General features: G+C 43.3%; 1 protein-coding gene across 1 annotated transcript in view; it reads right to left on the bottom strand.

Moving 5' to 3' along the window:
* Positions 1–24,068, bottom strand: part of TPPP (tubulin polymerization promoting protein) — a 50,873-nt gene that overhangs the window by 12,624 nt on the left and 14,181 nt on the right. The window contains exon 2 of the mRNA XM_035134878.2: positions 18,222–18,536. Coding sequence (XP_034990769.1) covers positions 18,222–18,532 — 311 coding nt within the window. The 5' untranslated portion in view covers positions 18,533–18,536. The remainder of the gene's footprint in view (positions 1–18,221; positions 18,537–24,068) is intronic.

Raw genomic sequence — 24,068 nt, 5'->3', positions numbered from 1 at the left:
CCGGCTGAAGTTTTTCAACCGTCTTGCAGCTGAAGAGGTGAACAGGCTACAGTCTTGCTGCTTAACGCTAATACAGTGGTACCACTACTTACGAATTTAATGAGTTCCGAACGCACATTTGTAAGTCAAAAAAATTTGTAAGTCGAATCCCATAGGAATGCATTGGGAGAAAAAAATTGTAAGTAGAAGCAACCCTATCTAAAAATTCGTAAGTAGAAAAAATCCTATCTAAACCGCATCCAAGATGGCGGACGGAGCTCCATTCGTAAGTAGAAACATTCGTAAGTAGAGGTACCACTGTACATTCTATGGGCTGCATTTCTTTGTAACTTATGAAACTGACTTGGTTGCAACAGCTCACTACTGCTCTTTCTTTGCCTGCAAAGCTCATGGCAAACGACAGAGCCAGGAAACAACACCTGTATTTTGTCTGCCAATCAAGCTGAACAAGTATTCCAGTTCCAAATATGTAACAGAAGGAAGCTGGCATTGAGGGAGTCACCCTCAAAACTGCACCGCCCCCCCAGCCAACGCTGTTTGGTTGATAAATCACATTGTTGTGGCAGAGAAGAAAAGAAAAAGGAACCTAGCTGGCAGTTTCTCCCACCTCCTATAAAAGCCTGCACACTGCTGTTGTCTTAAATTAAAGGGGGCTCTGTGGACACAGAAACAGTGCTGGAAGGAATCTATCTGGAATATTAACCTCTAACCAAGAAAGGCCAATTTAGAATAACCAAGCAAAGCACTCCAACTAGTATGGAATGTGTTGTCACTCCAAGCAACAAAGAATTGTGATATAAACAGACCACAGAAACATCCCCAAAAGTAAACACAAAGCAGAAAAAAAATTCTCCAAACTGAAAAGCATCAACAGCTGCTGTTTTCAATAATTTTCTGCTGCTTTATCAACCTACTATTTTGCACATGAAAGTGAAAAATGAACACGAGAATGACCTGGACTAGTGACTCCACACCACTGGTCCAATTGTCAGATTTTAAAGCCATCCTTGTTAAAGGTTGTTTTTTTAAAAAAAGTTAAGTCCAGTCAAAGGCAACTATGGGGTGCAGCACTCACTCATCTTGCTTCAGGTGAAGGGAGCAGGCGTTTGTCCACAGACAGCTTTCTGGGTCATGTGGCCAGAATGACTAAACCGCTACTGGCGCACAGAACACCGTGAAAGAAGCCAGAGTGCACAGAAACGCTGTTTACCTTCCCACCACCACCTATATATCTACTTGCACTGGTGTGCCTTCGAACTGCCAAGTTGGCAGGAGCTGGGAGCTCACTCCATCGTGGGAATTCGAACCGCCAACCTTCCGATCAGCAGGCCCAAGAGGCTCAGTGGTTTAGACAGTGCCACCTGATTCCCCTTTGTTACTCCATCCTTGTTAAACCCCCTTGTTACAACCTTTACCAAAGGTGTCGTGGGCTTTGAAGACACTCGAGCTCAGGATGAAAGGGAGAAGCATGCTAAAAGGAAGTCACTTTTGGCAACCCCTCATCCTGATCAACTCCCACCCGGAAACCTATGTCCCCACTGCGCAACAACGTGTGGATCCAGAATTGGCCTCACAATCTCTTACTGTTAAAACAGTGTTCATAGAAGACAATCTTGCTCGGCTACGAGTGATCGCCAAAGAAGAAGAAGTTACTGAGTATCCTTGTTACTGAGAGCTGGTCCTGCAGCGAGACTGACCATCTTCCAGGGACAATTAGTCTGGTTATTGTAACATATAGCAGATATGCTTTTTACAGACTAGGTAGGATAGGTAGATATATCATGCACCTTGAATACAGCTCAGTTTTCATGATCTTACCTCATTCCAACTGCACCTTATTTTCTCATTTACTCGGTCGCTCCCCGTATGACACATTCAAACAGGAGTTATATAGGCTTGATTTGCACATAATACTAAGCCAAACTATGGCGATGCATGAACTCATTGTAAAAAAAATTGACAAATTCAATTTGCCCCTGGTTGTCATGTCGCCTTGCTACCTGCAGCTAAGCCATGGTTTGGCTTAATGTTACATGCCAACTGGGCCACAGACTAATTAGCCTGGGGCACTGGACCTTGAGGAGTGACGGGAACTCCTCAATCTTTCGTGGTCCTCAATCTGTCTTGTTTGTAGTGCTGACAGACTGAGGACCATTTATCCAAGAACATGCAATCATGTGATACAGCTTATCCTGGTTTGCATCACTTCCGACTGCATATCTGAAGGTTTCCCAACTCTCTGCACGTAGAAAACTAATGCATTAGGGGAAAAGGTGCAGCCCAGAAAATCTCCCAGACATTTTCTGCATGCAAGGAGGGGGGTGGAGGTTGCGGAGCATCCTGTAACTCTCTTGCCTCAAGTAGTTCAGTTCATGAGAAACTTCACTTCATTTCACTCATAAATATAATGTTAAAGGCCCAGTTTATACACAAACAGACCATGTACAACTCTGTGGCGATTTGTGTAAATTATTGTCTGGGATCAAAGGACAAAGAAGTCAGTTTGGTTCCCATGGGGAGAAAATGTTTAGAGCTCCAATAAGCTTCAATGCTTTTGCCCCTCAGAAGCCACATTGTTTGGTGTTTAAAAAAGAAGTAGAGGAGGAGGAGAGAAATAATTTGCTGGAAGAACATGAAAGGAATGAAGGGGGAGGGGGAGATGACATGGGGGGGGAGACCTTGACATTCACTAGCAATGCTTTTGCTGCTATTAAGGCACCACAGCTGTTTATTAGTAAACATCTGTCAAAATGCACAAACTCGTATTTCATGCTAGGGCTGAGGAATGTCTTGTTTTCAACATCATGATATATCACCTGCTAAACATTGTGATATACCAATATATTACGATGTCTGAAATAAGGATGGAGCTACGTAGAGGAGAACGAGGTAATGTCCTGGCAGCTGCTACTATTTAGGAGTCTAAAACTGATAATGTTTGAAATTACCTTTAGCATAGTACAGTACTACAACTGTAATTTTATAGCAGAGATAATTTTAAAGTAACACATGTTCTCTAAAACTAAAACTGCAGAAGTAATTAGTAGCACAGATATCGAAGTTAAGATGTTCCCTAAAATGTTCCCTAAATGTTCCCTAAAACTTTAATTACATTACTAAACAAGGAAGAAGCCAATTCTGTGTCATACTTTTAGATATTCAAATACTATTGAGTTTTAGTTGAATGTGTGTATATATCCCCCAACACCAGTTATTTGATTGTTTGTTAATTTTCTTTTATAAACCAAGCCAAACTAGAAAGAATGGATAAAATTTTACAGAACAAAATAATAGAAGGGAGACACAAACATGCAGAAGGGGAGAACGGAGAGAAGAGGCTTACAGAAGAGGGCAAGGTTTATTTTTATTTTTAAACTCAGAAGTAAATAAGCCCAGTTTATTTTTCACAGGACTAGAGCTTTCCAAGCAAGCCCTGGCTGAGGGCAACAGCCATTCAAAGGGCAGGACTGGACAGCAACACAGGTTTTTTTTTGGGGGGGGGAGGTGAGAAGGAAAGGGCTTCCTGCTCTTGCGAGGGCCCCAGTAGGGCTCAGGTGTCAGATGGGCCCTACCGGCCGAGGGAGCCCAATGGAGGACGAAAGGGGCTCCCAGAAAGAAGTCTAGAGCTGGCTCAGATGGTGCATTGTAGATGGATATTGCCTGTTACTGTTGCATTGCGCCACTAAGCAGGAATGGGGAGCCTGTGGCCCTCCAGATGTTGCTTGACTGCAACTTCCAGCCAGCACTGTCAGGGATGTTAGGAAATGTATTCCAGCCACAGGCTCCCCATCCTAATCAACCAACCATTCTGGAAGTGCATGGGGAGGTGGAACACGCTCTACCCAAAACACATGCATTGGAATATACAAATCTAAGAACTGCCCTGAAGAATCAGCCCATCTAGTTGAGCATGGGCCTGTTCTCCAGTGCAACGCAGATCCTTACAGGAAGTCTGCAAGCAGGACCTGTATTCATCTGTGTTCCCCACTTCTGATTCCTGTTAGATATTTCTGCACTCTACAGTATTTCCACCACATTTAACATTAGCCTTCTGGTTCTTTCCCAACATGTTTTTGGATAGTTACTATTTTTTCTATTGTTCATTGCTAGAATTAGGTACCATCTCAACATTACCTTAGAGCAATTTTCTGTTAAGCTTGTATTTAAATGAGAACTGCTTCCAGAGTTTCTCTCAGACTTCTACGGAAATAATATGTCCAACATCTTAAGCTCGTTTAACCATGTACTCTTTCACTTGCTCAGGCTTGCTCTCATATTTTGGTTTGTATAATCTTAAATTATCCATACTTTCTCCATTTTTGAAATCACTTTCTCAGATGAACAGTTTGCTCTCAAGTACTCTAGTACTGAAAACACTCAAATCATGGTGGAATTTGAAGGTGTGTACATCTTATTTCAGAGTCCTCAGTCATGTTATTGTTGTTATTATTAGAACAATTATTTTATAAAGTTTGTATTTGTATATCTAAATAGGTTGCTCATAACTGGGAATCTTGTGGCTCACTACTGGCCAGTGACTATTTGCACCCCTTGAGAGGGAGGAAGTGGGAGGAAAACTGCTATGGCAGTCCATTCCTGACCCTCTTAACTCACCCCTACGGCACCCATTTCCCTTCACATTTCTCTGCCACATCCCTTTGTAAGATATGCTACAGCACATGGATTGATGGCAGTTACCATCCAAGTGGCATCCAGCCCGCCTTCCTGCTATGGAGCAATTTCTCAGGCCAGTGGAGGGATTGCTGAAAGCGTCTTCTAAGCCATGCCTCATATGCACTGCCCTGTGGCCTCTTGTGTTTACCGAGAAGTACCAGTATATCCAAACAACGCAGCATTTCTTTAAACAATAGTTTCCCACTATTGTTAAGCACAGAGCAAGTCAGCAATTGAACAGGATTAACAACAGCACAATGACCTGCTGTCCTGTTACAAGGCCACTCACTCATCATTTTCATGTTTCCATTCATTCATTCATTTTTTATTATTATTATATATTTGTAAGAGAGGCATTATCTTGTGGGACATTAAATTAGGAGTTCTATTGATATTAAATATGAACGAATAAGAAAAAGGCTGCCATTGACTACAAAAACAATTCATGTACTGATTTCCTTAAATTAATAAACCTATAATCCTTACAGCTGAGCGTATCAGAATAAAATAATAATAATGAACATTTGGATGGTACCACAAAACACTGCAATGCATAATACTTTACTGCTATGCTAGATGCCTACCTAGCACAAGCTGATAACCTCCATAAATGGTACCAGCAGGCACTCAGTTCAGCTGAGCAAAAGGCACATTATTCTGTAGAGCAGCGGAAAATTTCGTCACGCTACCAGTTCCAACATGCCCCTCGAGTTAAAGATGTTGATTCTTGAGCTAGACACATTATTTTTTCCTTAGCCTCTCCTCAATCTTGCAAATAAAAGCTGCTTTACACATCACATTTTTAAGGTGTACATACCCAAGATGCTTGGATATAATGTGTGTTTCCAAAAAAACCCAGTGTATTTGTAAACACATTTATTGGAGAGGTACATATTCAGGGAGCCGTGAGATATAATACTGCACCCTGATGATTGCACACTTAGGGATGTTTCCTCTGTAAAACAGTGAAGTGCTCCAGAATCCACAAACATTGCTAACCTGTAAATATGTCAGATATCATTGGCACACTGAGAGCTTAGAAAAGGATAAAAGAAGAGCTGGAATATTTTCCAGCTTATAAAACCTTTCCTCATTTGCCATAGCGAGTAGCAGTTAAAGAGACCTCCAATAAGAAGGAAAGGAAAATGATCATTAATTAAAGACTTTCTAAATATATGAATACCTGGATGGTTTTTGTTTTGGAGTGGGGATGCCAAGTAACTTTTGCAGGGTACCATAGCTGGTATGGCTTTATTGTTAGTTAAAGAGAGCAGCATTATTAAGTGAGCCCCAGAAAGAAACGTAGCATAAACCAGGCCAGCTACATCCTGATCTCAAGCTGAGGCCTAGGAAGAATCTGCAAACAAACAGAAGAGAAGTAGTTACAGGCAGGTAGCCGTGTTGGTCTGAGTCGAAGCAAAATAAAAAAATTCCTTCAGTAGCACCTTAAAGACTTGAAGACCTTAAAGACTTGAAGAAGTGTGCATGCACACGACAGCTCATACCAGAAGAGAAGTACTCATCCATTCTGAACAGCAAAAAACACCAAGAGAAGCCTCAGACATCTTCTAAAAATAGTGGAGCCATAACAGTGGGACGAACCCACAGAACGGGAACATCTATCAGGCCAGTGAAATTGTAACACCCAGAAGTTTAAAAACGAAGAACAGTGAATGAGATCCACAGTATTCTAGCATGAGAGAGTTAGTTGCCAATGCCACAATGGAGGGGCCTGGAAATTTTAAGAGCCATTCTACAAATCGTGCTGAAGGAGGGATCAAAATTCTGGCTGTGTACTTCAGACTGGCGGGAAGCTGGGGAGAGAAAACGGCATGAAAATCTTTCTTGTGTACAAACTAGCATATTAAGGATTACAATATTTAAAAAGATACTTAAGTATACCTTCCAAAAAAAAAAAACAGAAGCTTTTCTATTGGGGCTGATGGATAATGGAATTGCAAAAAGTGACCAGAGATTTTTTATGTATGCCATGGCCGCCACTAGATTACTAATTGCTCAAAAGTGGAAGTCACATGAGTTACCTCAGATTACGGAGTGGCAAACAAAGCTATTAGATCTTATGGAAATGGCCAAACTGACTTATAGAATACGGGACCAGGGTGACGAGAAATTCCATAGAGAATGGAGTAAATTTGTAGACTTTGCTAGGATGAACTATAAAGGAATGAAAACGTTGGCGGTTACGAGTTAAATCCTATATTTGTGATCTTAAGAGAAAGTTGAAATACGCGAGAGGACGGAACTAACTTACCTGCTGAGGGGGTGGGGGGAAGTCAGAGCTGGGGACAGCTATGTATCACATGGATTAATGTGTGTTGTTTAAATTGTTAAAAAATGGAAAATCAATAAAAATTTAATGGTTAAAAAAATTAATGGTTAAAAATTTAATGGTTAAAAATATTAAGGATTACAATAATGCTTCTACCTGGTCTATTAAATTTCTACATGAAGGGTGTACGGACACACACTTGTGTGCTTTAAATTGGGGAAGCGTTTAAAAAAGGTGAAGAAGAAGAAAGAAGAGGAGGAATCTTTATTATGGTCATAGGTCAGCAAAAGCACCTACATCCATAAGTTGTTGTTGTTGTTGTTGTTTAGTCGTGTCTGACTCTTCGTGACCCCATGGACCAGAGCACACCAGGCACTCCTGTCATCCACTGTAGTGCATGCTAAATAGTCAATAGGGCAACTGTAGAAGTTGGGTGTACAAATACTCATTCTCTCAATTATGACAGACCAGCATAAGACAAAAACACATAAAGCACATACATAAAGGGTTGTTCAGATCAAATTGGCATCTTTCCTGTCATTTGTTCCTGCAATAAATAAAATTATTAATTGACTCCATCCCCCCAGGCAGGAACGAACAAAAATAATGTGAGAGTAAAGCTTGTTTATTAAAGGTGCCAAGAGACCTGTGGCGGGCAAAAACCACTTCTAGAAACATTAAGGTAGTAAGCTGGTGTTACTCTGAAACTTGTAGAGACCCACACATTTTGTAAATAAGTAGTTTATTACAAAAGGCAGCACATGTCCCAAAACAAAGTTCTCACAAGGAACTTGATCCTCTAAAACAGCTTCACTGAAACTTCCTGTCCCTCAGGGAAGTAGAGAATGTGAAACAACATTTTTTTACAAACCAAATGGTTTCTCTGGAGAAAAACAATATTCAACTACAACACTGAAAGTTGTTGGTTTAACACTGAAAGTTGTTGGTTTAAACAACAACAAAAACAAAAACACCATTAATAATATGAACAAGCCCTCAGATATTACCAGTGTATTGTGGTGTGGAAATCACCTTGCCCATAAAAAGTTGGGCAATGGTGTTGTTATTCAGATCCTCAAGCTTTTGTTTCCAGGAAAATGCTGTGATGGAAACAGGGAAGTTAATCTAACTCAGGTGTCCTGTCTGAATTCAGTTTCTGCCATTGTTGTATTCAGCCTCTCCATTTTCCCACTGAGGAAAAATTTGGCCATGCTTCCTTCACTTCCTATATTAATCTCCTGTTTAGCAACCTAAAAATGTAAACAGATGCGATAATTCACCTCGGCACTGGTCACTATGGTGATTTTTCTACAGTTGTTCTGCAGGGGAGTGTTTTGCAGGAAATATGGTTATAATTAAAGAGCTCTTTAAAAAAAAATCAAAAAATCATATCCTTGTGAGCTTCACCTCACCCAACCCCACATACCAGTAGTTATTCTATGGGAAGTCCAAACAGAGACAAAAACAAAGAGAGCTTCCAGCATTTGAAGTGGGGCTCTAGGGTAGGGGTGGCTCATCTGTCTACCTCCAAGTGTCATTGGACTGCCAGCACCCCTGGTCAGTCTGGCCAATGGTGGACCACAGGCACAATTACTGCCTATGCAAACCAGCACCCAGCATGAAGAAGAGGGCAACAGGGGAATTACTGTCTGATCTATGGGCTGTTTCTGCATATCTTACATATGAGGACCTGGGTTTCACAAAATTGCACAACACGTAGAAATTGGACAATATTTTAGAGGTGTCCTATTTACTATTCTGCTTTCTCACTAAAGGCCTTAGTGCATAAAACTGTGTTTCTGTGCTACATACTGGTACATGGATTTAGAAATTAAAATCTCGTTCCCACATCACTACAACTTTCAAATGGGATAAGTAAAATACCAAGAGATGAAAGAAGGCAATAGGTGCATGCTTGCGTTTCCTACCCCTTCTGGAGTTAAAAACAAAATAAAATCCTAGATATTAACCACACCATTGAAGTCAACGTGAAAACTCAAAAGAGGAATGGTTTCATGTAACGTCAACTTCGGCTCCTTTAGCAATACAAGTCTCCCTTTATCTATATATAGTACATAAATTTCACACCAATTATCGTCTCTGTCAAAGCATGCAAAGACTGTTTTTTGATGGCAGTCCATTCTGTAACAAGATGCAATTAATAAGTTGCACTGTACTCTTTTGGCCCAAATCCCTTGCTACTTTTTTTAATCATGTCCCAAGCAGCTCCAATCCAAGTGCTCACTGCTTGGTTAGCATTTAACAAGCCAATGTTTCCATTCTTGTGCCGTAACTCTACTCTCAGGATTTCTGTTTGCCTGGCATGTAGCTATTGCAGCCTAGCATCATGATTAATGGATACTCTCTCTGCAGTTGAAAGCAGCCTTCAGGTCAACCTGTATCCACAACACAGCATCACATTTGCTGAGCAAATGTTACACGAGTAGAAGCAATTTTGATGTGCTGGTTTGAGCAACTCATGCTCCCTTATCCCCCACTGAAATATGCTGGAAAATACCAAGCACATCACAATCCAATTCACCTCACTTTACCACATAATAAAGACAGTAGTGCAAATAAATAAAACTGGCCATCACTGATACAAAAAAACCAGTATAATGTGCAACCCCCACAATATTCTGAGCAAAGCTCTTTGGAAGCATCACAAATTAGTCCCCCAAAGTTGGTAACATACAAGGTGTTTTTTTTAAAACTAGCCAGCTTGTCCACACATACTGTATATCTTCACCATCTGCAAACTAAAAGCAAAAGATTAAAAAGTCCCACCCCAATTACATTTGTCACAGGAGAGTGACTATGAGCCCATAGCTCTGTCATGACTCTTCATAGAATCATAGAATCGTAGAGTTGGAAGAGACCCCAAGGGCCATCCAGTCCAACCCCCTGCTGAGCAGGAAACACCATCATAGCATTCCTTACATATGGCTGTCAAGCCTCTGCTTAAAGACCTCCAAAGAAGGAAACTCCACCACACTCCTTGGTAGCAAATTCCACTGTCAAACAGCTCTTACTGTCAGGAAGTTCTTTCTAATGTTTAGGTGGAATCTTCTTTCTTGTAGTTTGAATCCATTGCTCCATGTCCACTTCTCTGGAGCAGCAGAAAACAACCTTTCACCCTCCTCTATATGACATCCTTTTATATATTTGAACATGGCTATCATATCACCCCTTAACCTTCTCTTCTCCAGGCTAAACATACCCAGCTCCCTAAGCCGTTCCTCATAAGGCATCGTTTCTAGGCCTTTGACCATTTTGGTTGCCCTCTTCTGGACACGTTCCAGCTTGTCAGTATCCTTCTTGAACTGTGGTGCCCAGAACTGGACACAGTACTCCAGGGTGAGGTCTGACCAGAGCAGAATACAGTGGTACTATTACTTCCCTTGATCTAGACGCTATACTCCTATTGTTTAGCCTGGAGAAGAGAAGGTTAAGGGGTGATATGATAGCCATGTTCAAATATATAAAAGGATGTCATATAGAGGAGGGTGAAAGGTGAAACAGTAAGAGCTGTTCGACAGTGGAATTTGCTGCCAAGAAGTGTGGTGGAGTCTCCTTCTTTGGAAGTCTTTAAGCCGGAATTAAGATTGCCGGAAGAAATATCAACAACCTCAGATATGCAGATGACACAACCTTGATGGCAGAAAGCGAGGAGGAATTAAAGAACCTTTTAATGAGGGTGAAAGAGGAGAGCGCAAAATATGGTCTGAAGCTCAACATCAAAAAAACCAAGATCATGGCCACCGGTCCCATCACCTCCTGGCAAATAGAAGGGGAAGAAATGGAGGCAGTGAGAGATTTTACTTTCTTGGGCTCCTTGATCACTGCAGATGGTGACAGCAGTCACGAAATTAAAAGACGCCTGCTTCTTGGGAGAAGAGCAATGACAAACCTAGACAGCATCTTAAAAAGCAGAGACATCACCTTGCCGACAAAGGTCCGTATAGTTAAAGCTATGGTTTTCCCAGTAGTGATGTATGGAAGTGAGAGCTGGACCATAAAGAAGGCTGATCGCCGAAGAATTGATGCTTTTGAATTATGGTGCTGGAGGAGACTCTTGAGAGTCCCATGGACTGCTAGAAGATCAAACCTATCCATTCTTAAGGAAATCAGCCCTGAGTGCTCCCTGGAAGGACAGATCGTGAAGCTGAGGCTCCAATACTTTGGCCACCTCATGAGAAGAGAAGAATCCTTGGAAAAGACCCTGATGTTGGGAAAGATTGAGGGCACTAGGAGAAGGGGACGACAGAGGACAAGATGGTTGGACAGTGTTCTCGAAGCTACGAACATGAGTTTGACCAAACTGCGGGAGGCAGTGCAAGACAGGAGTGCCTGGCGTGCTATGGTCCATGGGGTCACGAAGAGTCGGACACGACTAAACGACTAAACAACAACAAGCAGAGGCTTGACAGACATATGTCAAGAATGCTTTGATGGTGTTTCCTGCTTGGCAGGGGGTTGGCCTGGATGGCCCTTGTGGTCTCTTCCAACTCTATGATTCTATGATTCTATATGCACATGAAACAGCTTTGGATAGCATGAACAGCTGCATCGCACATATTCCCTGATTCAGGTCAACATACATCAGTATCCCAGACAAAGCCCAGGAGAGAATATAGACCCTATAAAAGACAGTCCACTTAGTATCTGGCACAAAAGGCAAACTCTCTCAAGAGACTACTTCATCCAAAGTATTTCTCATGCTTCCTTAAAAATGCATTTCTACTAAGGTTTTGTTCGTCTGTTTAATGATCAATTGATTTGAAAGCCAGATGACTGATCACCAAAAACACTGTTAGCACATCTTTTCAAGAGCTGACAGAGTGTGTCATTTAGCCACAAGAAGAGCTCACCCTATTAGATAAAGCATTCAGAGAGTCTCCAGAGATTATAAGGAAGTATTGAACCAGCACAGCTTTCCTCCAACTAATTTCATAAAGGACTTGTTTTAAAGGAATGGCAATTGTGAAACGCTCACCCCTTCGAAGTCTTAAGCAACAACATGCAAGGAAGGTAGAAGAGGCTTCCTTGCCTAAAATCCACCTACCCAGCTGTCAGGGACAACGGCTACATCTGGCTTACTTGATTTGCTGTATGCAGACATGCTTGCCTCAGGTGAGAAGCTTTTCAAGAGACCAGTGAGACCTGTACAGTGGGAACCGGGCTACAACAGCTGGCAATTGGAACTTGTGTTGTTGACAACATGGGTGGAAATTTTCAGAAGATAAGACACAGTGTGCCATAGGAGCACTCCAGGGAAAACCAACTACTTCTCCCCCCACCCCATAGCTGTCAAGTTTTCCCTTTTCTCGCAAGGAAGCCTATTCAGCATAAGGGAATTTCCCTTAAAAAGAGGGAGAACTTGACAGCTATGCCCCCCCCCAAACCCAGTATTTATTCTTTTGATGGGTGTGAAGAGACCTTTGGGGTGTGAAGAGACCTAAGTGTATTTATGGTGTCTCTTTATATTAACATTAATGTTGCTAGCAATCTGGTACAGAGACCCACATTTAAAATGTAACACTTGGTAACATCAGAGAAAAACACATATACAAACAGATGTTTCTATGGAGACATCTATCTAAATAAATGCTCACAAGAGATCCAGGGCATGATGTCATTCAGGCCTCCTGTGGCCATAGCAACATGCCAGTATGTGCAGAAATATTTGGATTTTTTCCCCTGTCAAGTAATGGCATCAAATGAGCAACTTAATGGCCATATTTTTCAGTGGCATCCACCACGGCTGTGGCTTTGAAAATAAAAAAGTATTTATACAGGAGGCTATTTGATTACTGCAACCAGCCAGGCAACATGACTTATGGCATATCTGCAGTATCAAATTCCCACAAACAGTTGCTGACCCCGATAAAAAGGAAAATTTATATGCCCAAAGCAATATGTCATAGGTTCCTCATATCTATTCTTAGAAGATTTTGGCTCCTCCCTCCCCTATCAGGATATAAAACACACACATGGTTAGTTTCAATGTGCAGGAGTGCACAGCTAAGCCAGGGAAAGCTGAGGATTGTATCCTATGCAAGTCCTACTTAGAGTAAACCCATTGACATGAATAGCCATAATTTAATTCACCTCCATTAATTTCAATGGGTTTACTCTGAGTAAAGCTTGGTTAGATGCAACCTGCATGAAGTTTTCCACACATTTGTGTCTGTACATATTTTGTTTTGCAATATTTACATCACATTTTGCTAGTTATGGGATGGAAAGAACTATGTAAAACCCTGAAGCCAGTGCCCTCCAGATGTGCAGAGTCATCTCCTTGCTTCTGAGAGCAGCAAATATTGGTCAAATGTTCATCATTGCAACCTTAGGGACTAGAAACTCATATTTTATTTAATTTCATTTTTAACGAAAGCTGAGTTTCTTAGGATGCCCAGTTCTCTGTCTAGTACCAAATTCATTGTTTGCTCAATCAAAATAACAAGTAAGTCTGCAATCATAAGCACACTTACCAGAGAAGAAGGAGGACTTGCTGTCATGGAAGATTTAGAGGACACACCAGTGTGGAAGCTAAACAAGAACTCTATTGTCTCTCTTAAACAAGAACAGTAACAGGAAACTCCTAGCTCCACCCTGACACAACTATTTATTGATACTGTCCACACACTTGTTTCTGAGTAACAGGATTGCATTGGGCATATAGGGTTAGAATACCTTTGGGTGACCCTCTCTTCTCCTGCACAGGTGTTCTCATTCAGCATCACACAACATCACAAATCACCTGTAATCTGCTGTTGTTGTTAACCTCTTCTCCTTGCTATTCCTTGAAAACTATTTTTTTTAAAAACCAGTCAGATTCTGCCTATTTCTCCTTCCACAGAGTAAAACCAGAAAACCCAAATTGAGATTTTATTGACTGTGTTGCTTTAAGAGAGGGAAATGATGGAAACATATACTGTGGTTTCTTACAATGGATGGGTGAAGTCGGTTAATGGGGAACGAATGGTGTAATATTAAAATATGTGACCTTAATCTGTTGATCGCTACAGACGGCTATTTTAACACTTTTTTTGAGACTGCTTAATCCAGGCTGCTGACATCTGTTAAACGGAGGATGGCAACATAATCCAACTATTTACTACACACTGGATGAAAAGAGGAAGGGCAGGAGTAAAACAAAAAATAACCTTTTCAGCAAATCATACGCACCAGCTGTTACTGAGCTGTGTCACTTTACACTGTAGGTATATCTGAATGTTTCTTCATATATAAAAGGGCTCTGCAGATAGAAAACTAGCATGTCAGGATAGAGACTAGGCCAGAACCCACCCACCCCCTCTTGACAGGCTAGCTTTTGATGTGCAGTGCATTTAAGCATGTGATTCTTTCACCATATAAAGAGCAACTACAATAGGAGAGGAAGCAGACTCACTAGAATTCATAGTTTCAACATCTAGTTAATATATATTCTTTGTTTTTGTTTCAAAATGGTGGGAAATTACAGGAAAATGCATTATTCAGGAGATATGGTAGGGTGTCCTGGCCTGTGTTTAGTTCCAGCTTCTGTACCACCTTGGAGCTGAATGGCTGATAGTGGCAGACTATGAGTTCAAAGTCCCAGATTTACCTCTTCACTGCACTAATGCATGGAGCCTATGCAATTTAAACCACTCTTCCACGCTGCAGGTGCCTAACTGGTAATAACTACCATCCACATAGAATGGAAAGGTGGGAAAGACCTTGATGGTCATCTAGTGATTCTAGCCACTGAGCCCCCTGCCTTAGTACAGGACAGCTAAAGGTGAAACATTCCTCCTTAGTTCTCATGTACAATGGTACCTCGGGTTACGAACACAATCCATTCCAGGTCGCAGTTCGTAACCCGAAAAGTTCGTAACCCGAACCGCCATTTTGCGCATGCGCAAAGCACTATTTTCGCACTTTGCGCATGCGCAAACCGTGTGCGCCGCTTCTGCGCACGCGCAGAACATGCGTGCGGCGAAAATACTTCCGGGTTTGCGCAGTTCGTAACCCGAGGTGTTCGTAACCCGAGGTGTTCGTAACCCAAGGTACGACTGTACCTCTCCCACACAGGGATGTGATTAGTTTTGTAATTGTGAAACAAAAATCCTGCCCACTCTTCCATAGTGCAGAATCAGCAAAAGATAAACGAGAGAAAAAGAGTGTCTTCTTTTTTAAATAGTTTTTGAGCTTATGGCACAGACAGGATTAAAGCTTTGGACTTAATAGGTTGCTGAAATGCATTGTAACTATTTGCAAACTTAGTTAACTACAAGCCAAACTATGGAAGGACTGGAGTCCAGGCAGAATAGTTCGGCATTATACTGCAGTGTTAGTTTGTGTCACTAAAGGTAAAGGGTAAAGGGACCCCTGACAGTTAAGTCCAGTCACAAACAACTCTGGGGTTGCAGTACTGATTTCACTTTACTGGCCAAGGTAGACGGCATACAGCTTCCAGGTCATGTGGCCAGCATGACTAAGCCACTTCTGGCAAACCAGAGCAGCGCACGGAAAGGCCATTTACCTTCCCGCTGGAGCAGTACCTATTTATCTACTTGCACTTTCACGCTTTTTCGAACTGCTAGGTTAGCAGGAGCTGGGACCGAGCAACGGGAGCCCACCCCGTCACAGGGATTTGAACTGCCGACCTTCCGATCGGCAAGCCCACGTCACTAGCAGTTAGTAAAAACACCTGCCTTTTAAGTAATTAGGTAAGCCTGTTGTGTGTGTGTGTGTGTGTGTGTGAGTGACACACACAGAGAGAGATTCTGAACAACTGCATATAATTTATATAAGCAGCAAGCATTTATCTTAATAAACCTCTCATCTTCAACAGACCGGGGGGGGGGGGAAACGTAAGGGTATACAGAGCCCGGAACAAATTTCATGATAAGGTGTGAGAAGCATAGCTGCCAAGTTTTCCCTTTTCTCGTGAGGAAGCCTATTCAGCATAAGGGAAAATCCCTTTAAAAAAGGGATAACTTGGCAGCTATGGTGAGAAGTGAAAAAGCATTTTCCTTGCAGCAAGGAGTTCCCTAATTCAGCTGTCCTCGAGTGAAATACAGACATTAGCTCTGGGAGGGAATCTGACTCAGCTTTCCATTTCCAGAAGTATATGCTGTTGCGAGACCACAGTGGTTCATACTGAGCATGTGTGAGAATTTTCTTATTGCCTCATAGAGTAACATTTGCCGGGAAAGTACCTTTTAAATAAAAACTACAAATATGTTACACTGCTACTAGGTAACAGCACATACCAAATGTCCCCCTTTGACCTTACAGAACATTTCCCCAAAAGCCCCAGTACAAACAGAAGCATTTTCTCCTAAGTCCACCTCAGCGAACTCTATGGGCAGAAACCGACATCACCCATCAAAATGCCAGAATCAAACATCAAACATTCAGCTCATTCAGAATAAGTCATTTCCTAGCCTTTCTAACCCAAGTTTGGCATGGACCATTCTCAACCCGCCTCTCCTACACTGCCAAGTTTCAACTCAAGGAACTATTTCCTAACCATAAGCCGAAGAACCTACTGCCCCCCGATTTCTTATTATAATGGCAGAATGGGATTCAGGCAACTCATTCCTAGCACAGAGCCATGTGCAGCACAGTCCATTTTGTTATCTCATTCTCCTTTATAGGAAATTGCTTTACGCCTGGTCAGACCACTGGTCAATGCTGGAACTCACCATGAATACCTCCCTTGTTCTCTTAGAATGGCAATGGCGCCCACCTGAGAGGTGCCAGAACTGAGTTCCAGATTGGGGGGGGGGGAGCCCTGCCACTGGTCCATCTTGCTCTGCCCTGTCTCTGGCTGGCAGCAGCTGCTCTTCAGAGGCTCTTTCACATCACCTTCCACCTGGAATCTTTTAACTGGGAAGATGCCAGGGATTGAACCCAATACCAGCTGCCTGCCCAGGAGCTGCTCTGCCGCTAAGCTACAGTCCGTCCGTCCCCCAACTTATTCCCACAGAGGTCCTGTCCAAACTCAGGCCTGCTTAGCTTCAGCAAGGTTGCTCTATCAAGCACCTTCAGACTGTAACCAGGCCTTATGTTCAAGTAGCACATTCAGAAGAAGGGATGGACGGTTGTTGAGCTTCCCTTGCCCTTCCTTCTGCATGGCATCAGGTAGCCAGGCACTCGCTATCTCTCCTTTTCTTTTAAAGAAAGGTAACAATACTCAGCAAAAGCTAGATTCCAAAACATTTCAGAAGTGTACATACCAGGCACCATACATCTAATCTGCTAAACAGTTTTTCTCACACAAATATCCAGTGCACAGTAATTGTCCCAGAATAAAAATAGTATTAGAGATTTTCAGAAGTGAAGCTAATATTGGCCAGTGTACAAGGTTAGTCATATTTAGTCTCGCTGAAATTAATATTTTAAAAAAGTTCTAAGTCAAATTCAAGATATTACTATTAGTATATAAAGCCTTTAAGTTGACTTGAGGGATTGCCTTACCCTGTATGCCCCCGCTCAACTGCTTCTATCTGCAGAACTGACATTTTTACAACTGCCACATAATGTTTGTTCCTCACTTGCAAGGAACTGATCCTTTAGTGTAGCAGCACCTACACTTTGGAACATTATTTTTGGCACCTCTTAAAAGCATTTTTAAAGACAAGTCTATCCAGACATGTCATTTTAACTTTGTGCATTTGTTTTAAAACTACTGATTTTATTTATATTTTAATACTGTAAATGTTATGCCAACTTGGTGTTAGTGCTTGATTTCAATAGTATTTTAATCAATAACTTAATATGATTCTATGCTTTGATGTTATTAATTAAACAGTACATACATTTTGTCAATTAAAATATACTTAATTTTCTTAAGGCCATTAATTTCAATGTGACGACTCTTGAGTATGACTGTTGGCTATCACTCAATGTATTTTAGCCTGGAATGTGTAACCTGTGAATGCTAATCAGGATAGAAAAAGAAACTCAGGTGTGCAATCTAAACTTGTAAAGTATGGCAGAGCTAACCTGGTGCTCTCCAGATACTGCTGGACTATAAATTCCATCACCTGTGATCACTCCCCGTTCTAGCTGGGGCTGGAGAGAGCTGAAGTCCAACAATATCTAGAGGATATTTTACAGAACTTAAAAACAATGTTTTTGATGTCATTGGGGTATATGTAGCCAACATATTCCACCTATTATTACTCACAAACATACTCAGCAATACAAATATTGGGGGGGGGGAGATGTAAGATAAGGCTGAAGAAGCAGAGGGAGAAATTACTTGATCTTGCTGAAGACGATGTCAACATCGGTGAGAGTCACGTTCTTGCTATCAATCACATGGCAATCCTTACACAACTTGGACCAGTTTTTCCCATGCATCTCTTTCCCCGTGGCTCTCGTATCCCCGTGGATAGCAAATTTCCTGAAAGCCTCTTCAAGAGCACTTAACTCTGGCCCACTGGCCCCGTCGTGGGAGCTGTTTGAGTCGCAGGATAACCTTTTGGCTGCTTTCTCTTTTGCGGAATCTGCAGGAGACCTTGGAGGTGTTTTGTTCACATGCTTGGTGAGTTTACTTGTGTTGTCAGCCATTGTGCTAAAGAGAAGATGGAGAAGAGGAAGTTGATTCTTTGTAGGCCACTGCTTGCATTAAAACAAAAACCAGACCAATCTAAACAGAATTGCCTTGCTTTTGGCCTTTTTGGAAAATACAGCAATATGCAATTTTTTGTTCTGTTTCTCTTAAACTGCTCTCACAACTGAAAAGTATTAATTCCAAAACAGATGTCAGGTGAGGGATGGCTTGTTGACATGAGAGAATGAGGCCCAGTCTATAAATGCTGCAATCTGAGGTAGTAGAGGGACTGCACCATTTCAGGATGCCAGTAAAGAATGACATTATTGAATACTTCCCTGTGTAAAACTCTCAGCCAGAAGAAAACCAACATATCAAGCCTAAAATGTCATAAACTAGGCTGTTCCCTACTCTGCTAGTCTTCTACTTCCACCCCCCACAATGCTCTCTTAGCCTTTTTTTTATTAACAGCAGCACAAATGGAGATAGCCAGGTGCTGGAAAACTGGGACTGGTCTCAGTGGCGGACCTTGGCACCTCAAATTTCAGAGGCACCCTGTGCAGCGCCAAAATCCAGTACCCCTGTCCCGCCTCCCATTGAAGCAATCGTGGTGGAAGAAGAAGAAGAGTTTGGATTTGATATCCCGCTTTATCACTACCCTAAGGAGTCTCAAAGCGGCTAACATTCTCCCTTCCCTTCCTCTCCCACAACAGACACCCTGTGAGGTGGGTGGGGCTGAGAGACTTCAGAGAAGTGTGACTAGCCCAAGGTCACCCAGCAGCTGCATGTGGAGGAGTGGAGACGCGAACCCGGTTCCCCAGATTACGAGTCTACCGCTCTTAACCACTACACCACACTGGCTCTCTCCGGCGCTTCAGAAGCACCATGCCTGGTACAACTGCACCGGTCGCACTCCCCTAGTCTTCCACTGGTCTCGGCATGGGCTCTTGGCATGCTGGAGTGTGGTCTATAGCATTGGTTGAGAAACCGGCATGTCAAGTTAGAGCAGCCAGGCATAATCCATTTTATTTCTACAGCATATTGCAAATACTTATTGAATACGGGAATTATTTGGACTGTGGCAGGAAACCACGCACTACCCATGAAAAAACATAGTGTGACCTTTTGGAATAATCAAATGAAACTTTATTATCCAGCATGACACAAATCTTTAAAAAATACCAGGTCAAGTTGTTCATTGCATATTGTTAGAACAGTTGTTTTCTCAAATGTACTTAATGTAATCTGAAAAAATAACAACATAAAAGGCATGCACACCCTGGCTAAAATCTCCATTCCTACTTTATTTGGCCAGATATGTAGACTAGGCCTCAGCCTTCAGAGACCTAACACCATGGACAGAACTTTCATATCTCTTATCTGCTTTTCAGTTTCCGTTGTTCATTCAAGTGCCAACCAGGAAGCATTGAGAGCTCAAGCAAGAAGAGATCAAGCAAAGTATGTCTGTGTGAGTGTCAAGCCTAAGATGGCATTTAGGGCGAATCATTAGCAGTTTGGAAAAAACGATTCATATTTTTAAAATTTCCTTTCAAGGGAATTGTTATTCCACTTTTGTAAGCCCAAGCGAACAGTCTTAAGTGGGTGACAGTGTGAGCAGCAGCATATCGGGGGGGGGGGGAGTGCAGGATAGGTGCCAGTGATAAGGCCAATGAGACAGATGAACAGAAGGGAGCGGGAAGCCCTGTTCCATCTCCCAGTTTGCCCCATGGCGTCTCATCCTGTACTCTCCAAATACAAGGGGGGAAGCCATGGATGACACAGCAGCCTTTCCCAGACAATCAGGGAACAGCAAAGGAGGAGGAGGAGGAGGAAGAGGAGGAGGAGGAGGAGGAGGAGGAGGAGGAGGAGGAGGAGGAGGAGGTAGTGAGAGCCACCCATACAGGTGACAGTGGCAATGAATTGACTCTGGGGAGGCAGTCATGCCAGCTGTCCAAACCACAAAATCTGTTTACAAGAAATGGTGTTTTTTTAAAAAGGATTTTTTTTTTTGGATCAAATTATTCATACCAGTATTTGAGCAACAGTAAGATTACCAGCGGCATGTTATTCTTTTTTAAGATAGCCTGGAAAATAAATCCACAGGCATTACTAGCCCATTAAGCCACCATCATGCAATCTGCCCTACAACATCCCCACCTGCTTTGGAAACCCCTCCCCAAATCTCTAGCCACTTTGAAAGTGGCTATTCTGAGCTACTCTCCCCTTTATATCTGCCAAGCAAGAAAAACATATGTGCACCCACTGCAAATATTCCTTGTGGCTATTTTAACTATTTAGGCTTTTAAAATTACTGTATGTTTATAGGCTTGGTGTATTTTTCAAGTCTCTGTATCTTATCAACCACAATTACCACATTTTCCATGTATAAGACACACCCTGTTTTGGGGGACTCCAAATAAAGAAAATGGGGGGAGATTGTATCCGTGTAAAAGACGACCCCCAGTTTTAAATGTATTTTTTAAAGAAGAAGAAACCTAGTCTTATACATAGAAAAATATGGTAATTCTCACTCTTCTTCCCACAAACTCCCAGAAGTTGCTCTAATTCACCATAGCTGCTATTTCTGCCAGGAGCTTTTCATCCTAGAAATTATCAGCCATGGAAGTTTCTGTTTCCCCATTGTACCTCCTGTCCTGAATCTGGCTCAGAGAGCTCTCTGGTCCTTGGTGTGCTTAAACCCCAGAAGTTCCTCAGGCATTATTGACACTTGCTTTTAAATTTTGTTGCCATCATTGCTAGCACAACCAGCAACAGAAGGAATCCTAATGCTCAACCAGTAGGGGTTGTTTCCTGGTGCCCTCTCTCACCTAAAACCTCCCAAAGCTTTCTGCCCAAGAAGAAGACATTCAGATGACACGTCTCATGACACCTGTCAAGTGACAGACTTCCATTTTAGACAGAGCAGACATAGCATAGTCAGGATTACAATGGAAGTCTTGTTTTCAGCATAGACAGGCACAGAGGACAACCAGTCCATCAACAGTTCAACTACAGAGATCATGTCAGGACAGATAAGGGTGGAAGTGGGTAACGGCCGAGTAAGGATAATGGTTGTACAATTTATACTATTCCCTGTACAACAGATACTTGTTCCAGCCAGGGTTCATCAAGCACAGTGTATGTAGCAGGCTGAGACTGCAGCAATTTAGGGCCACAAGATTTTCTCCCCAGTATTACCCAACCAACAAGAACTACAAACCTTTGCAAGTGAAAAGGTTCATATATAAAGGTTTTAATTTCCACCTTCTGTCAGCCAAGGTCCTCAAAGTGCCACACAACATCAGATAAAAAGAAGCACAATAAAATACAAATAAAAACTGCTAAGAAGCAGCGAACGATGCAGCTGGAAGGACACTATTATATATATCATAAAAGCGGGAGACAGAATCCTATATATGCTAATAGCAGACACATTCTCTGAGTGTGCATCCTTATGTAGCTAAGAAAGTGACCAGGCAGCTCAGGGAAACTCCAAGGTTTGAAGAAGTACAAAATTTTACTGGGTGACCAAAGGGGGTGTGAGGGACAGGGGATATCGCGAAGTCCCTCCCCTCCTGAGTTCAAGCCCGTCCCCGAGCAAAGGGGAAAGCAGGGAGAGTTCCGATTCCAGTGGGGAAGCAGGAAGTCGTGTCCGAGGCTCAGGCAAGGTAGAGGAGCCAGGGTCCCAGGTGGGACAGGAAGGGGCAAGCAAGGGGGGAAGACCCATCCCCCCAACTCCAGAATTACGCAGGAAGAGGAGGGGCAAGAGGATGGGTCTGCCAAAGCTTTTGTGTTGGAGAAAGACGCGCCAAAAGCCATTAGGAGGTTCTGAAACCGACTGACCACATCACTCCGTGTAAATAGCAATGACTTGAGCACTGTAAATACGCAGCACCAATAAAAGAATAAAATGCAGAGCTGCGTGGCGTCGTTACTCTGAAGTAGTCCACTCCGGCCACCGTGACAGCAACCTCCTAATCATTTTTGGGCTACTTTGGAGTTGCCGGGATGAGCGTGTCAGAGGCGGAGAAGTGGCGGCAGATCGCGGAGCAAGCCCAGCTAGAACTGCAGCAGCTATCGCTGCAGGCGCAGGGAGAACTGAAGGCAGCTAAAGAGGAGACTAAGAAGGTCCAGGACGACCGGCTACAACTTGCGGAACAGGTGAGAGAGCTTCAGGAAAAAGAGCAGCAATTAAGGGCGGTGGCGGTAGACCTCCAAAACAAGCTGGATGCAGAGAAAAACAAGGCGGGAGGGGCACCCCAAGTCCAAGTGCTGCCAGGAAGGAGAGCTGGGACCCTAGTTAGCAAGTTCAATGGAGACCCGAAGGAATTTCAAGGCTTTGAGACTGAGATTGTGTATGCTCTTGAGCTGCACCACGATGAGTTCCCTGATGATGAGCACAGAGTAGCGTTTATTGTGGAGCACCTTACCGGGGCAGCCAGGGAGTGGCTAAGACCGTTAATTGCAACAAGGAATCCTTGCATGAAGAATGTCAAACTATTTCTAGAAGGTTTGAAAACGATGTATTCGTCCGATAGTCATATGGACCAGACTAAGGAGGAACTTCATAATTTACGCCAAGGAAATATGACAGTTCGCGCGTATTGGGCGAAATTCACCATGCTGGTGCACAGATTGGGGTGGGAACTGGGGTCCCCCCCAATGCAAGCGGCGTTCTACTTGGGGTTGCATGAGGAGGTGAAGGATGAGCTCTCGAGAGGTCCAAAGCCCAGTGATATGGATCAGCTGAGCAAAGCGGCTCTGGCGGTGGGGGTGAGACAGGAATCCCGGTGGAGCGACAAACAAGCAACGCGCGCAAAGCGGGCTTGGTTCCCACGGTCGCAGGAGAAACCACTCCCCCAACAACCCTTTCAAGCCACGCCTGGGGCCAGCCAGGACCAGGAACCCATGCAGATTGATAGCGCGCGCGCGCGGGCTTTTCAAACCCCAGCGGCGCCAAGACGCAAGGAGGGAAAGGGCGGGAATTGCTTTCTCTGCAACTCCCCCCAGCATCTCGTCAGAGACTGCCCACATCGCAGGGAGTGGCAAGGAAGGGCGGGAACGGTGGTGCCCTCCCCCACTGACGCAGCACCACAGCAGGGAAACGGGAAAGCCTGGCTGCAGGAGACAAGGGGCAGCAGCCAGGCACAGTCAGCAGACAACAGCCCCAGCCCACCCACCCGCACAGAGAGGAGCAGAGCCAGCCCACCCCTCCCAGAGCAGGAGTGGTTCTAGAAGTCACGGTAACGCTCCCAAATGGCTATCCCCTGACAGTCCTTGCCTTAATTGACAGTGGTGCCTCAGCGAACTTCTTCTCGAGAAACTTTGCAGAAGAGCACCAGATCCAGCTTCTGCAGCTGGATTTTCCCCTTCACGTGGCAACCATTGACGGCAGAGAGCTGCTGGGGGGGGCCATCACTCATCAAACCCCCCCCATGAGAATGACGGTGGGAAGGCACTCAGAGACACTGGCATTCAACGTCACCACCATCTCAGACCCCCCCATCGTCTTGGGCATGAGCTGGCTGGCGCGCCACGACCCCTCCATCAGTT

Source organism: Zootoca vivipara, chromosome 13 (assembly GCF_963506605.1).
Source record: "Zootoca vivipara chromosome 13, rZooViv1.1, whole genome shotgun sequence".
Lineage (NCBI taxonomy): Eukaryota > Metazoa > Chordata > Lepidosauria > Squamata > Lacertidae > Zootoca > Zootoca vivipara.
The sequence above is the reverse complement of the archived record's forward strand: the minus strand, read 5'-3'. Positions and strand labels throughout refer to the sequence as shown.